Source organism: Hippopotamus amphibius, chromosome 4 (genome assembly GCF_030028045.1).
Source record: "Hippopotamus amphibius kiboko isolate mHipAmp2 chromosome 4, mHipAmp2.hap2, whole genome shotgun sequence".
NCBI lineage: Eukaryota > Metazoa > Chordata > Mammalia > Artiodactyla > Hippopotamidae > Hippopotamus > Hippopotamus amphibius.
Window position 1 is genome coordinate 147,123,602 of NC_080189.1, and position 16,579 is coordinate 147,140,180.

At 40.1% G+C, this 16,579-nt stretch overlaps 1 protein-coding gene across 1 annotated transcript; it reads right to left on the reverse strand.

The window, feature by feature from the left end:
- Positions 1 to 400: 400 nt before the first annotated feature.
- Positions 401 to 16,123, reverse strand: DHRS7 (dehydrogenase/reductase 7). Its single transcript, XM_057731513.1, has 7 exons — positions 15,848 to 16,123; positions 9,740 to 9,892; positions 7,873 to 7,979; positions 7,162 to 7,401; positions 4,689 to 4,811; positions 3,294 to 3,509; positions 401 to 626 (listed from the first exon to the last, which is right to left on the reverse strand). The coding sequence occupies exons 1-7, from the start codon at positions 15,978 to 15,980 to the stop codon at positions 579 to 581; spliced, it is 1,020 nt and encodes a 339-aa protein (XP_057587496.1). The 5' UTR covers positions 15,981 to 16,123; the 3' UTR covers positions 401 to 578.
- Between the last annotated feature and the right edge of the window lie 456 nt (positions 16,124 to 16,579).

Sequence of the window (16,579 nt, forward strand, 5' to 3'; positions counted from 1 at the left end):
TTGGTCATCTCTTTCTTAATGTATAAAGGTGGAAAACACCACCTACCTTAGAGGGCTGTTATGAGGAATAAATGAATTAAGTAATTACAGAGCACCTCAGTACAGCAAATGACATATAACAGGTCTTTTAATAAATTATGGCTGGTTTGAGTCCTACCTATGGCTTCAAATTCCAGTCATTTGTACCTGTCAACTCTTCCAAGAGACTATAAGCACATTGGAGGCAGGACCATTTCAGACACTTCTTTCTATCCGCCCATTTCCCAGCACTCTGCTTCATGTAATATCCCACGAATTTATGTTAAATGGGGTACTGTAATTCTTTGGTTAGCATTCTGCTAACCTAGATTTTAAGCATACATGCTAGAGTATGTTAAAGTGCTCTTTTATCCAGGAATGTAGTATGTATTAATATCGTTCTTGCAAGACTCCTGGCAATCTTATTTATTACATATTGAACGAAAAGTTGTATCTATTAAGAAGTAAGCATCACAAATTAGTCTTCAGTACATAGGGAGATTGCTGTTGTCATGTTTTCCGTTTCTCTTTCCAGTGGCTTGAAAAACGCGACTACCCCTTCAGTCATGTTTTGTCTTCCAGGTTTTAAAATAAGAGGAATCTGCATCCTGTAATAGAATGACAGAAACATGAATTAGTCTCTTCTACCCCAGTTTTTGACAATTAATTCCTTCTGTTTTGAGCAGCTATATCATTTTGATTCACTGTTTAGAATCCTTATAAAACCTGGGCAAATGCTTAAATTAGCATAAAAATCATAGCCAAAATTCTAGATCTACACAAAAATATCTCTAATGGGCTTAGTATCATTATTTCCCTGTCATCTGTTAGCATCTGATTATGCCATTTCATAAATGCTGAATTCCCATTACTATTCTTCTGGATCAGCGTGTCATTCCTACACTGATTTGGCTTAATAAATACAAAGAATAGTGTCTTTAGAATTAAAATATTTGACAGATAACTCCAAAATCTTCTGTGAACTTTTAGTATATTGCTTAAAGAGTAAAACAAGGCAATTCAATAACCCCTAAGAGGTAACATTTCATTTGGGAAGATATCCATTTTCCCACTTTCAAGAATTTGCACTAAATAAGACAAAAATAAATTATACACAAAATTCAATTCAGCTATTGTTCTTGATGCCTAAAAGTTCCAGACATATTGTTCCTAGCCAAAAGGACAGAAACAAATTCAAGTGTTATCAACAAGTGCCTTTAGTTTTGGATAATACTGGCATTCTCTTAACTTAGATGCTTATAAACAAATTTCAATACGGAGATGGACATATACAAGACAAAATAATGGAGGGTAGGAAAGAAGCAAGGAGGAGAGAATTAAGTAAAAAAAAAAATGAGGAACAACTTTTAAAAGTTTCTAAGGTTTTGTGTAAAGAATAAGGTATATCTTCGAAATGGTTTTGGGAAATGAAAGAATACTCAGTTTATCATAAAGCGATGAAGTGGTAAGACCATGTAATAAACAATATTTTAAAGATGTTGGTAGGAGGAGAGAGGTCATCATTTGTAGCAAATGTTAGATGTAATGACATGCCTAGATTTACTGAGTGATGTTTATATTTTACAGTTAGGTATTCCGTAAACAAAACAAAATAAGCTTCTTAAGGACATTCCTGAAAGAACAACTGCTACAGTGGGACTGAAACTCTAGCCCCGAGTCCTTCTTTCCCCTCTGAAACAATTATTTCTATAATGCATTCTCTCTCTGCCATATTTAACCCTTTGATCTTTACTATCTGTTTGCTGAATATCCTCCTGCCATCAAAACAAAAGCATTAACAGCTAATACTTAATAATCATAACACTCCCATGGTATGTTTTAAGAGCTTTCCACATACTAACTCATTTAATCCCCGTAACAATCCTATGACTAGGTGCTGTTATCAGTAATTTCCATTTTGTAGATGGGAGATTGACTGATAGAGAAGTAACTTACCTGGGGTCATGGGACAAGTATGGGGCAGAGCTGGGATTTCAACCTAGGTAGCCCGGCACCAGGCTCCATGCTCTTAACCAGGATGCTGTGTCATCTCTTTAGTAAGATGGCCTTTCCTTCTCAACTCTTATCCGTCACGGGGCACAATGCCACTATTTCTGCTGTCTTCTAAATTTCAAACTCAGGTGTAATATTTGATGAAGCCGTACCTTTGGGACCAACCCACACTTCCAAGCCCCAATGTTACCAAAACACTTATAAATGTTTTGGCCCAAAGCAAACTAGTTAGTAGAAAATGAATAGCCCCCTTCATGATTTTTCAAGTTCTAAAATGTTAGTGCATATTGAAAGTTTTATAACCTTTAAGTCTCTTTAAGTATTTTGTTTTGTTTTGTTTTTTGCCTTCTTCGCTAATTCATTCTTACTGTCCTGCAAAAAGCCGGAACAAATGTCTAGAAATTTGTGATTGCTTAAATAGTGGTAGGTTATATAATAATACAAAGTATGATCCCATTTTATAATTCTCTTTATATGCAATCCCTGCTAACATTTCTAAAAGAAGATACTGATCACTGAAAGAAATACTTTAACAATAAAAACCATCCACAGAAATGTTTCTTTGCATAATCATATGTATATGATCTATAATTTTTGGCTTAACTCATTATATATCCTATGCTGTTTATACATTAAGCTCTTTTGATGGTCACAATTTTCTCAGAAATAGTTTATAAGATTCCTTACTTTTCTGGAAGAATGAGTGCTGAAAGAATGAGCGATCAGCATATTTTCCTAGATACAGACATAGGCACATCTCAAATGTGCAAAGTGCTTCTGGAACAAAGTCAAAGGGACCAGTACATGAGAGTGCATCTCTTTTAATAGTGTGGAAGTGATTTCACAGAGGTAGGCACAGGGCTGAGGTCCACCAAGTCCTGGGGAGAAATGGGAGGGGAGGCCAGGTCTCAACCCAAGGAGGTGACACTTGTAGGATGTAGAGACTTGTAGGATGGGTTGGAGTTTGTGGGGAGACAAGGAAGAGAAAAAGTATTTTGGCACATACTCTGGCCAAACAATGGGTATAGAAGAAAAAAATGGCAATCCTTGATTTGATTTTACCTTGTAAAAAACTTTCTCCAAGACCAGTAGTAATTTATAGTAATCCTACAGATATGCATGGGGGGATGGAAAACTTTTTATACCTTTCGTATTTATATCATGAGGTTGGAAGGTTAGTAAGAAAAGTTTTTAAGCACTAGAAAATTTCATACTTTCCTACAAGATTGTTATGTATTCAGAAATGTATAAATTGGTCTTACCACACCACTCTTAAAGTTCTCAATCCTTTTCTTTCCTAATTTGTTGGTTATCCACCAGGCCCAGGTTGGTGTATATTGCCACATATACATCAGTAACAAAAAAGGATGATCCGAAATCCAAACTTCCTTCAAATCATTGGCCATGCTGATCAACATCAGCCGCACACAACGACTGGTTGGCATCTTTTGGGACTGGTCTGCAGTGCTGCCTGTACTCTAAAAAAATTGTGAAAAATTAGTGAGTGATGTGTATTTATCCAAGGTATCTCACAGAACTTTTAGGCTAGAAAGGACCCAGAAGACATCTAGTTGAGTGACTGCTTTAATGTGGCTTAATGGGTACATAAAGCTATTTGTAATATTTCAAAAAGCCTAATGGAATTCATACACTTAAACCAGATAAGATTGTGCAGGCTAACCAAAAGATAAAGGTTCTCTGCTTTTAGTTAGAATTGTACCATCTTAAAAGTACTTAATGATAATTCTATGTCACTTTAATCATAAAAAATTTTAAACATACATTTAGCAAATGAAACTCTATAAAACATGGAGGCCATCGGGATACAATGGAGGAAGATAAAGTGGTTTCTTGGTATTGAACAAATCTGGTACTGCTACTCTAGTTAACCCCGTACCATTCTACAAATAAATAAACTGAGGCCCAGAAAGGCAGTAACTTATCTGTGCTCACACAGATCATTTAGTAGTAACCAGTCCTATATTCCAAGTCCCTGGATTCCTATAATAGAGTGCTTGTTCTATTTTACCATAATGCCTCCACAGAAAATGTGAAAATTTAAATTGTATATGTAAACATTTATATAGAACCATATATATCTCAGTAGAAATATTAGTGAAGAAGAAGGAAAATTTCATGGTCTTTAGAGGGATTTCTGTATTATTGAGTGAGACTGGATTCTTCATGAGACATTCACTATTCATTTGATAGATCACTTACGCGTAATCTATGAGCTGAGGGAAGCACAAGCCTGGGTGAGGCTAACCTAAAATTATTACAATTCAACAAAGTTTTTTCTAAACCCCTTCACCATAATCACTTTTTAAAATCCCAATAAGATCAAATGTACTAAAATTCAGCTACACAGAACCTTTCAATGTTGCTACAATTTGTGAATGGATTAAAACTGGATTTTTAAAATATTGATAGCCCATATAATAGTGGCTTATGAGCAGTATCGTACTCATTTCTTTAGCTTTTATTAAAACTGCATGCCAAAGTACTATCAGCTAACCTTAACAATTTTCCTAATGCTGAGTTAAGTTCTATAAATAATTCGTAAGTAGTTCTAACATGAAAACGCTGAGGCATAGTGATATAATGCCAGTGTAAAACTACAAAAGCATTCAAATTATCCCCCAACTAGAAATGTTTACCTTTGTGGCTTCTTCAGTTAGGGCATTCTTCACAATATTTGATTGCACAGGTCCTGGGCAAATGTTAGAAACTATTATACCTGGGTATGTGGCAAGTTCAGTTCGGAGGGTATTGAAAAATCCCTGACCAAAAAAAAAAAAAAAAAAAAGGAAGAAAAAAAGCAAATAAAGTTAAATACACATATCTCATGTTTACTTTTAGCATGAAATTACTTTTCTTTGACTTTTTGTGATGGGCAACAGCAGCACATTATCAAAATGTGTTCTGAAATGCCTGAGTAAAGGACAGGAAATGTAATTACGCAAGATGAGGCATTTTTAAGTGTAAGATGGCAGGCAATCTAGAACAGGCATTCTCAGCTCTTTCCAGGTATGAATGGTTCCTCCCCTCATTGGCAGTGGCAGCTCGTGCCACCAGTAATTTAGCACTGGATAAGTGAGAGACTACCCCTGGAGAGTCTGAGACACCCTCTCACCCAGTCGCCAGCTCCCCACTCCAAAAGGGTTGCATGTTGTGCACTGAGCATCACTGAGGCTGGGTTTCTTTTTATCCCTCAAAGTGGCCTAAAGTTCAGATGTTGGGGCAAGGGGGAGCAAGTGGGGATTAGTACTAACCCGAAACTATCATGAGAGGAAACTATCCTCTATGAGAGGAACAGTTCAGCTTTTTCAATTACTATTTGAATAGACAATTCGTTTCAGCAGAGATTTATACTTTGGGGGTAGTAAGAGAGTACATGGCTAGTTAAAAATGTAACATGATATCTTACTCAGTGGCTTTTGTAAAAACAAGCTAGACCCTCTAGACTTAAAAGATACTGCCCATTTCTAAACCAAATAGGGAGTAAACATCTACTTCCCCTCATCTCCTCTCCTACATCAGGAAATATTCCAAGACTACGTTGTGATAAGCTGAGTTAACTTTGAAAAGCCTAAGCAGCTAACCCAGGGTACATTCATTTATGATCCAATAACATTAAACAGTTACCAGCCTTTAATGCTGATGTCTAACAAACAAGGCCTTTGAGGGTTCATGCTGTCAGAGACTAATACAGTGCCTGACTCAGATGGACAGGAAAAAAGGCTTTACAAATGAACTCCTGTACCCTTAACCCTCTGCCACTCTAAGCAAAAAAGGGGAAAGGACACCATGGAAGCCAAAACACCAGACAGTTAAACCTCTCCTTGTTTAAAATCACATCTGGTATAGTGTGTGAACCTTTCAATGACAAGTAAGTTCACTCTCTAGCTTGCTAGGTATCAGGGAAGGAAATGTGCTCTTCAAAAAGAGCCTCCTGGTCTCTGTTCGGCTACTGGTATAACTCAACCTGCCACGTGGTATCAGATGAACAATCCAGTAATAAAACAGTCTTGGAGGGCAGGCCAGACAACTCTTATTGTGTTTGACTGAAAGCGTCCTGCATATCTTAGGAGATACTAGGTGCCAAACAGATGGGGTGGCCACCTTCCCTCATCTGCCTGCCTGAAACTTGCCCAACTGCAGAGCAGGAAATAATTGATATCGCATTACCAAATATAAGGAAAATCATCACTGCGGTATTTTGTTTCATCACTTTCTGCAACTGTCTGCTCTTCACAGCAGAAAGAGGATCCTAGGGAACCAAAGCTTCAAATTTTCATGAAATTGATGACCATTCAGCTGTTGCATCTCATTATTCCAACAGTGAAACAGTCTACTTAAACTGACCTTCAACAGCATTAATTATAAATCATGTCTTTCTTAATCATCCCCCTCCTATTGGCCTTATGATTTAATTTGCTCCATGTGATAGTTTAGTAACATTTCTTCTTATCCACTCTTAAGCCAACATCAAAAATTCATTCGTTTCTAATAACATCTCATAAATTATCCAAGCCAAATGAAGCTTTCTCCTAGACTCTGCCTTACCTAGATTTTCTTCTTCTAAAGAAATCAGAATAAACAGAGTCAAGACTAATCCCAGGAGGGATATGAAGCCCAGGGCTAATCATCCAGGGGGAAGTTTCTATTTCTGACATGCATGTACATTTAGAAATTCAGGTAAAATAAACACAACAATTGGGAAGGAAAAGAAGTCACAGAAATGAGGAGGACAGGTACATCCTGAAATGTGTGTGGAAGAAACAAGGGGTAGACCACAAATTTGCCATGAAGATGTGGTAGAAATGTGATGTGTCAACTAGACTATACAGTTCTTGAGGGTAGGGATCATATCATCTTTCTATTCCCAGGATCTGTTGCAGTGCACAACGCAGTGTAGGTGCCAATACATGTATGCTGAGTTAGGAAGAGGCATGTGAGGCTCAGGTCTTTTTTAGCATCTTCTGGGTAAGTCTTCTACCCAAGATCTCCTTGGGTCTCTCTGTCTCCATACATCACTACCCAGTTCCAATGATCTCTTGCAGTGAAGGCCAGATGCCCCATATACACATTCAGGTCAGTTCTATCAGAGTTGAGTTCTGGCAGCCTTACCTGAAGAGCATGTTTGCTGGCACAATATCCACCAGAAAGGGGTGCAGATACAATACCCATGAGGCTATTCACAGTAACAATTTTTCCTTGCTTCCTCTCAATCATGTGAGGCAGCACACACTTTGTCAAGGACACCGTTCCTAAGTAGTTAACCTCTATTAGCTCCTTGTAGACATCCAGGCTGGTGTCCACACACAAAGAACGCTGGGATATTCCACCATTGTTGACCAGAATGTCAATCTAATTAAAGAAAATCAGAAAAGGGGCACTTTAGGGATGACCTGGAAATGGATTGCTGGGAATCCTAGGGGATGGCTGGTTATACTGTTAACTTGATGAATCAATGGAACATGATGGTATATTCCCAGAAGTCAGCAATAAAAAAGATAAAATGAAAACCAGAATTCACCTATGGAATTAAATTCCCACCTGAAGTGACTTTTTATGGAAAATAATAAGCATCACAAAAATAAAAGGCACGGTGAATTTTTAGCTTCTTTTGTTCTACATGGAGGAGTTAGTGTTTGTTAAGGTAGGAAAAGTTCTAATTGCACAAAGCCACAGACTCAGAGATTAAGAGGCCCAATTCATGGGCCTTCACCTCATTGCATGAATCCATTTGCCTAAAGCCCTTTGAATGACAGCACCACAGATGGACTCTCTTTTGCATCTACTTCAAAACAAGATTCTTGCACTCAAAATGCTACTTACTTTGCCAAACTCCTGGAGAACCGCTTTGGTAGCCGTTTCATGGGAACTTCTGTCAGTCAGGTCAAGGGGCAAAATGAGTATATCTTTTTCTTTCAAATTGCCATTCTCTAAATAAAGACACTTAAAAATTAACGTGGAAGTCATGTGCTATTTACATTACATTTAACACCCACCCTGCAACCACACTTGGCAAAGAACTCATTTCTGGGTGGGGCCTGTGGATGCAGTTCTCTTCAGTGACCAACAAGAGGACTGGCGGTGGTACGGCAACATCTTATCAGACAAGAAGCTGGCAGGGTACAGCAGGAAGTAGAATTCCTCTCTTCAACTTGAATATATACAGCCTAACATCGGAACAGACTCTACAAGAAATCAAGATTATACTACAAGCTAAAAAAAGCAAAAGTTTTAGAGCAATTTCTTTAGAAGTACAGAGGTACATCCGCACATCTGATATATGATAGGTTCGCTACTTGATTTTTAAACATTTTTTTAAAATGTATGCTGAAAATCAATAAGAAATTGAGTCCTCCAGTCACATGACATATACAAGGTCCCTTCCAGAGGCTAAGGATTCCTGTAGGCAAACAAGGGAAAGGATGCAACCCTGAAATTCTCAACCAAGAAACACGTTGGGCTGTAATGGGTCTTTCTATTTCTTTTCATCAAAAGAACAATTGAAACTAATTTCCTTGAATTCTAACCTTGAAATACAACAAGGTTGTGTTTCAATAAGAAAAACAAGTAAGTAGAGAAAATATAAGAGGTGCAAAGGTTTTATGGGCAAAGTAAATTGTGAAACAGCTGTTCTTTAAAAGAAATAGGAACGTTTGCACCAATGATCTGACAGATTAAGGAAAACAGCCTTACTCGAGCTAAGAAATGCTGTTATGGTTCATTTCTGCCAGTGCAAGTGTCAACAGTGGAGGAGCAACTGCCATAGGAAGTGGCCCAGTGCAAAAACACAAGAAGCCTTTGAAAGCAATACAGTGAAAGAGGGCTTGTGGCCTTGGCAACTAACTCTGTTTCTGGGTGGTTAGTTCCATCAGCAAAGTGAAAGAATGACAGGTGGATGACCAAAAAAATGGCCTACTGGAAAATTGAAAATTATTTCCGTGTAGATACTGAAACCATGTAGATAAACGTCCCATGAGAAATAATAACTTTATTACTTGAGGCTGCTTTCACTGTGAACATAACTACACCAAAACCCAGATAGACAGGCAAAAACATTATTGTCCTATACATATGACAAATATTATCTCAAGTTGTATTTTTCAAACAATTCTATTCTGGGATTTCCGTTGTGGTCCAGTGGTTAAGACTCCATTGCAAGGGGTGAGGGATAGATCCCTGGTCAGGGAACTAAGATCCTACATGCCATGCAGCATGGCCGGAAAAAAAAAATTAATTCTATTCCTGTTTTCTGGTCATTTATTACAAAAATCTTATACCATTTCATATGACTTTAATATCTTGACATTTTAACAAAATGTCGATTAAATTTCTATGGTTATGTATACGTATGTCATACATAAGAACCAAACTGTTCTTTCTCTAAGACAAAAGCCTAAGACACTTATTTGGTCACTAAAAATCCACCAGCATTTGAGAGAATTGATGGTCACTCCCTAATGCCAAGAATCAGTGTCCAAAAAAAAGTAGAAAGGTGGCAGAAAAAAAGAAGACCAGGCCAGCTAACTAAGAGGTGACAAAAGGAAGAGGACTCGGATCAAAGCACTTAAAGTATTTGCAACCAGTGTCTACTGCCCAGGAGAATCCCCCTCTTCCCTCTAAAATTCCCAAATTTTGACTCTGGGTTCTGGTTACTTCTAGGAAGCACCGCTGCTATTTTAGATTTACTTACCAAGGCATCTTCTTTTCACCCTTTCCAGCTCATGCATTCTTCTGGCTGACAGCACAAGAGAAACTCCTAGTTTGGACAGCTGGTAAGCCAGCTCCTCACCAATCCCGCTTGATGCTCCAGTCACCCATACTACCATATCAGTTAGCTCCCATTCTATTGAAAAAGGAGTGAGGATTGAGGGGAGAAAATAAGCTATGGGTTACATCCATAAATCAAAGATTAACCAAAGGAAAAAAACAGTTTTAAACAATATCATTGAATATGAAGACATAATGTTTGGAGATTAAAAATTTAAATATCCTATGTTCACAGTCCTGATTGTGGTGATGGTCTCACAGGTGTGTACTTATCCCCAAACTCATCCAGTTGTATACATTAAATATACATTCTTATATGACAATCACACCTCAATAAAATGGTTTAAAATTTTTTAATTAAATATCCTAAGAAAACACTTCCTAGTGTTACAAATCATATTAGTAACAGTTATCAACATATCGTTTTGTGTATTTCTAGACTCTTGCTGACTTTTCCAGACTTTACTTCAAGGTAAACCTTATAACTCCATGGTCTGACTCTAAGGCTCTATTTATCTGTATATTTGATCAAGAAAAGTAAGGGTAAGTAAATAGAAAGTATTTGGACTCACTTTCTATTGGATTCAGATAAGATGATCACTAAAAGTCCCATCCAGTTTTCAATTCTATTATTCTAATTTCTAGCAGTGGAGGTACTGATGATAAAGCTGAACATACCAAGTTCTACTCTAGGGTATGGTAGAATCACTCTGGATTTTTAAAGTCATGTTTTCCCTATTTGTTAAGCATAAACCATATCTGATGCCTATCAACTAAAGGTCATTTTGTAAAAGTGCTCCCCACATGCCTGAGTTTGCATCTTAGAACAATCTTGTAGTTCACCCAAGATGAAATACATATGAGAAAGAGACGAAATATACTCTGCTTGCCCAAGTATCATCTTGTTAAGGATTGTAAAAATGTAAAATAAAGCAAGGACGAGTGGTTTATTCTCCAATGAAAAACTTATTTGCACTGTAGCACACTATAGCCACTGTCCGTCTGAATTCGTAGGGAGTCACTGTAGTGTAATGTTCCCGTATATTAAAATGAGTTATTTATCAAAAATAGCAAACAAGGTATTATTTAAGATACACAGTGCTGATTTTAGATCAGAAAAGTTAAAATCAGGAAACTAGTTTACTGCTTTAGTGAAACAATTCTAAAACCTAACTGCTAGGAATCAATATGCGCTCTGGTGACTATCAGGGTTCAAGTTCCAGCTGTGTCACACACAGCAGTGAAATGCTCCCACGTGAGACCTCGGTGCCTTAATTTTCCAAAAGTGGAAAACTGAATCAATAACAAAACCTCCTTCATAGGATTGTTGAGAGAAATGAGTTAAAACATGTAAAGCACTCAGAGCAGTGTCTGACACATACTCAGCACTTAATAAAATGTCAACTGTAATTGTTGCTAAAATTGTTTAACAAATGGACTTTTGGCAGCAAAACACATTGTATGGTCTAATTTCTCCAGCCATGGGCAATGGGATTACTAACTTTAAGGCTTAACATTTTTTCATTACTTCCTATGTGCTTAAGCATATTACCTTATTAAAACCCTCACAAGAACCTTATGAAACAAGAATTATCTCAATTTTATAAAAAAAGGAAACTGAAGTTTACAGAGATTAATTTATAGTATTAGACTGTACATTTCCTTAAGGCTGAGACCCTGACTCCCTTATTCATTACTGTGTCCTCAGTGCCTCGCACAGAAACTCGCATAGAGAAAGAACTCCAAAATCACTGTTGAATAGACACCCAAGAACCCTGGCAGAGCTAGGATATGAGCCCAGTGGTTAGGACTTGGCACTTTCACATATCTAGCTCTAAAGCCCACACTCTGACCACTAGCCTACGCTGCCCACATTTTAATATGATCAATATTTTAGAACCCAACTGTCTGAGCCATTCAAGAAAATGTCCTCAGGAAAGGAGTTTCATGTAAATATGTGAACTAAGGGCAGAAACATCCCAAATACTCTGTCTGAGCTACAATGCTTTCCTATCATCTGATGTACTGTTTTTTTTTGGGGGGGGGGGGTGGGGAGTGGAGGAGGGGGTGCTGTGGCTTGCAGGATCTCACTCCCAGGACCAGGGACTGAGCCCGGGCCATGGCAGTGAAAGCGCCAAGTCCTAACCACTAGACCACCAAGGAATCCCCATATCTGACGTACTTTTGTGGAAAGGATCAACTGAGCAAATGTCCTGAAGGACTTTATCAGGAATAACAGAGAGTATATTCAGGTGTATATTCAGATAGTTATTCACTGACTCCAAAGTTCTGCAATACACAAGACTCCAAGGTGAATGTAATTTGTAACTATTTACTCACTAGCACAGAACTAACAAAGATTTCTTCATTTGTATTCCAATATGCAAATATTATTTAAATACAACAATGAAAACCCCCAGGCTCATATTTTAATACCTTAGTACACCTGCAGTTCTGGTACCCTTCTTCCCACTCTGGAGAAGAAACATTTTTTACTCAGCACCAACTTGTTTAACAATTCTACAGAAGCTGACATACATAATGGTCTCCCCTAAAGAGCCTCGGAAAGCAGATTCTCGGAGTTGGAAGGACACTTAAGAGTTCAACCTCCAACCAAGTTTGAGAATTCTCCCCTCAGGCTGTTGACTAGTCTCTACTTAATTTCCTCATAGGATGAGTAAACTAGTTATCCCTGAGGCACTGGCTCCTTTTTAGGCAAGTCTAATTATTCAACGGGTTCACGGATTCTTTCTCATACTGATACCTTTAATTTCTACTGACCAGCAGCCGTTGGCAGCAGTTCTGCCTTGTGGTATCAGGAAGAATAAATCAAGTCTGTTTTGCACATGACAGTGTCTCATCTATTTGAAGACAGCTGTTATGTCCTCCCTAAGTCCTTTCATCTCTTGCTCTAAGGCTAAACACCTCCAATTTCTGCTGCCTTCCCTCAGATGACATGGCATCCGGTTTCCTCACTCCTCTGCTCACACCCTCTGTACAAGCTCCAGCTGGTCAAAGTTCCTGCTGAAAGGAGCTGGCCAGAGCAGGACACAGGATTCCCATGGGGTCTGGACAGTTCACAGCAAGGTGACACAACTAAATCGCTTCCCTTGTCCCTCAGAAGGGAGGCACTGTGAGGGCGCAGACAGTGTGGCTGGCTCAGTCACTACTGTGTCCCCAGTGCCCAGCACAGAGGCCAACGCAAGCAGATATGCAGAAATTTGTTGCTGTTTGCAGTTTGTTCCATCAGACACTAAACATCTCCCAGGATTGCCTAATCTTTTCTGGCTCTTCACTTCACAGTTGACTCACATTAAGGTTACTGTCAACTAAAATCTGAGTTTTCTTCACATGTGCTGCTGTTGAGACTTTTCCTACTTTGGAATGGTGCCATGGATTTTTCTGGATCTACATGCAATACATAAAATTAGTCACTCTTAAATTTCACCATTTGAAATACATGCTTGGAAACGCAGAGACTCTCTCTAAAGGGATACATAAAAGGCAGGAAATGGTGATTGCCTCCAAAGAGGCATATTGGGTGGCTGGGAGACAAGGGTGGGAGAGAGCTTCACTTGTCACCCTATAGCCTTTTGTATTTTTATTTTTGTTTTATTTTTATTTTTTAATTTATTTTTATTTTATTTATTGGTTGCACTGGGTCTTCATTGCTGCACGAGGGCTTTCTCTAGTTGCGGCAAGTAGGGGCTACTCTTCGTTGTGGTGCGCAGGCTTCTCCCTGCCGTGGCTTCTCTTGCTGTGGAGCACAGGCTTTAGGTGCGCGGGCTTCAGTAGCTGTTGCACATGGTCTCAACAGTTGTGGCTCATGGGCTCCAGAGCACAGGCTCAGTAGTTGTGGCACATGGGCTTAGTTGCTCCCCGGCTTGTAGGATCTTCCCAGATCATCGCTTGAACCGGTGTCGCCGGCATTGGCACGCGGATTCTTAACCACTGCACCACCAGGGAAGTCCCTCCTTTTGTATTTTTAAAATTTGCCTTTTGTGAGATATGTATTGTCTATTTTTCAAAGTGACAAAAAATAATAAAGCTATAGAGAAGACAAAGAGGATATTTTTCTTTACCTTCATAGAGTCTGCCTATCTTTCCAGTCTGAGCTGTTTGGGGAACTTGAGTCTATCTGCATGTTCCTCTAACTTCTTTTCATTATCACCCTCACCTCCACCCCCCAGCCCCTAGAAGTCTTTTGAGTCATTTTTTCCTAATAACTTCCCCATGACATTCTAATTTCACAGATATACTGTATATGTTTATGTATTTACATATATTTATCTGTGCTTTATATATAAAAGGAGTTCTAAAAAGTTTACTCTTCAGTGAATTCAGGTTTAAGAATGGTGAAATTTAAAAATTAAGTTAAAAGTTAAATTAACATTTAAAAGCTATTAATATTTAACTTTACAACTGTAAATTTACAAAACTTATTTTGCTGAATAACTTGTATTTACTTAAGTTGTAATGTATCATATTACATACGGAAATTAGCAAATTATATAACATGATAAAAGCAAAGTAATTAAATGCATTAAAAAACACTTCAAATCTGATATTTTTCCAGCAAAGTCAAAACACTGAAAAAACTAAATGAATTTCTTAAAAATTATCTTTAGTCACCTTTAACTTTTAACTTTTGCCTGATATGTGAAAATAACTTTTCATTTAACTAGCTGCTAGATATTGCCAATGTTTTTCCTTTTCAGCATTTGACATAATCAATTGAATAACTTTTATAGAATAATAAAATATGAAGTATTTTTATGTTATTCTCAAAGTCCAAGTTAACACAAAAGCACTGAGGATCAAATACAAACATCCACAAAGCAGCCAGTAGTCACATGCATTCCATCTGTTGAGATGGAGCAAGTGACTAAGAGAAAGTCTGCCAATCACAGCTATCTGCCATAGTTTTGTAGCCCTGATCTTGCATGTGTTATGTATTTTCCATGAACTCAATGTCAGTGCTACACATGCTATACCCCAAAGAAACCCAAGAAGAAAAATGAAATACTAGGGAATAGTATTTTGTCAGGTAGGGTTGAGCTTTGGAGGGGCATTAAAAGAAAACATTGTACCATCTAAGATTTTTTTCAGTCCCCAAGAACCAATTTTCACCCACCCACCCCCACCTTGACCCCAGAAGTGATAGGGCTCCCCTTCCCTCCCTGGCTCCATTTTTAAAGCATACTAGCTATCACTTTCAAGCAAACCTCCTCACATGATCTGGATATTTTCATACAGGAAACTAGGTCCAGGGAAACTCCACTTCCCCCCAGTCCTTACGGATCCAAAGCCTTGCTCTGGCCAGTCCATTGAATTTCTCTGAGCATTAGTTTCCCTATCTGGAAAATCAGTTTAATAATGCCTGCTTTAGGAGTCACTGTAAAGGTGAATGGTCATGTGTGAAAAGGGCCTAGCACACTTCTTGGTACATAGACCGCGTTTAGTAAACGCCCATCAGATATCAGGCAGGGCACAGATAAAAGTGAGAAGGGAAGAACGCCTTTTAGTACATGCCAACAGTGAGCTTCCTCCTGGCAAAAATGCCAATCCAGTTCTTTCCAGGGCTACACTTTTATCCCAGTGAGTAGGCAGGTATGTGGGTGACTGTGGATTACCTCAAATTTTATGTCACTGCTCTGAATAGTGAGACATGGCAGATAAACAACTTCAGGAAGTAGCCTCGAAAGGAGTTTCCTTTACAAACGCACTGTTTCTCAAAGTATAGTCCTCCCACGCTGCATCAGAATCCCTGGGAGCCAGGCTGAGAATCCAGAGACCTGAGGGCGCCCCGCCGATTCCAAAGCTCTCTTACTTTGGCAACCAGGCAAGCCCATCTGGACCGGGACAGAAGACAAAAGGCCCCGGCCCCTTCCTCCCCGAACCGCAGCCCTCGGGAAAGGCGCAGCCGCGCCGCCCGGAAGCTCCCCGCCGCCCGGAGGGGCTGGGAGGCAGCGGAAGTCGGACGACACGGAGCCTGGCCTCCCGCTCCGGAGAGGCGGCTGCGGGTCCTCACCTGGGCGTCGCCCCTGCCACTCGGCCCACATCAGGGTCAGGTCCCCGTCGGCCCGCACGAAGCGCATCAGCTGCACCACGAGCGCCAGCAGCGCGCCGAGCGCCAGCAGCCAGAGCAGCAGCTCCCAAGTCATCGCGGCCGCCCTGCTCCGCGGGAGGCGGACCGACCGACCCGCCGACCGCGTCTAAGCCGAGGCGCAGCGCTCGCGCCCCGGCCCGCTGCAGCCCGGCCGCCCCGCCTGCCCCCGGCCCGGGCCCGCCCAGAGAGCGGGCAGGAGGGAGGAGCGGCCAGGCGCTCCCGGACCGGCTCCCGGCCGCCCGGGAGCCGCCCCTTGGCTGCGCGCGTGCGGCGCGGGGGATGCCGGCCCAGCGCGCGGCCCCGCCATCCCTGGCCAGCTTTTGCCTGCCTGTGAGCCCGATAAGGGCTTGCAGTAGGCACAGGGGGCGTGGATGACCTGAGCACTTGGCGATACTCCTGTTGGTACGGCAGTCACAGCATTTGTAATCTCAAGAACGATTCTTTTACAGTCGTTTTGGGGGCAAATCGTTTTCGAAGCTCAGGAAGAGCACAGATATTCCGACCTGTGAATTCGGCCTCCTCCTTCCCCTTCTTTCTTTCTTTGACTAGATGAACAAACCATCGGTGCGTTTTCCACTGCACGCCACCCCCACCCGCTCACCGAATTAACCCGATGGCTGAGTAGGACTGGCCCCGTGTCCACCTACACTTGGG

Coding starts and splice junctions, on each gene's coding strand:
- DHRS7 (XM_057731513.1), bottom strand. CDS start 15,980: ATGACTTGGGAGCTGCTGCTCTGGCTGCTGGCGCTCGGCGCGCTGCTG. Junction 7,980..9,739: donor GGTGAAAAGAAGATGCCTTG/GTAAGTAAATCT, acceptor GTCTTTATTTAG/AGAATGGCAATTTGAAAGAA. Junction 3,510..4,688: donor TAACTGAAGAAGCCACAAAG/GTAAACATTTCT, acceptor CAATTTTTTTAG/AGTACAGGCAGCACTGCAGA.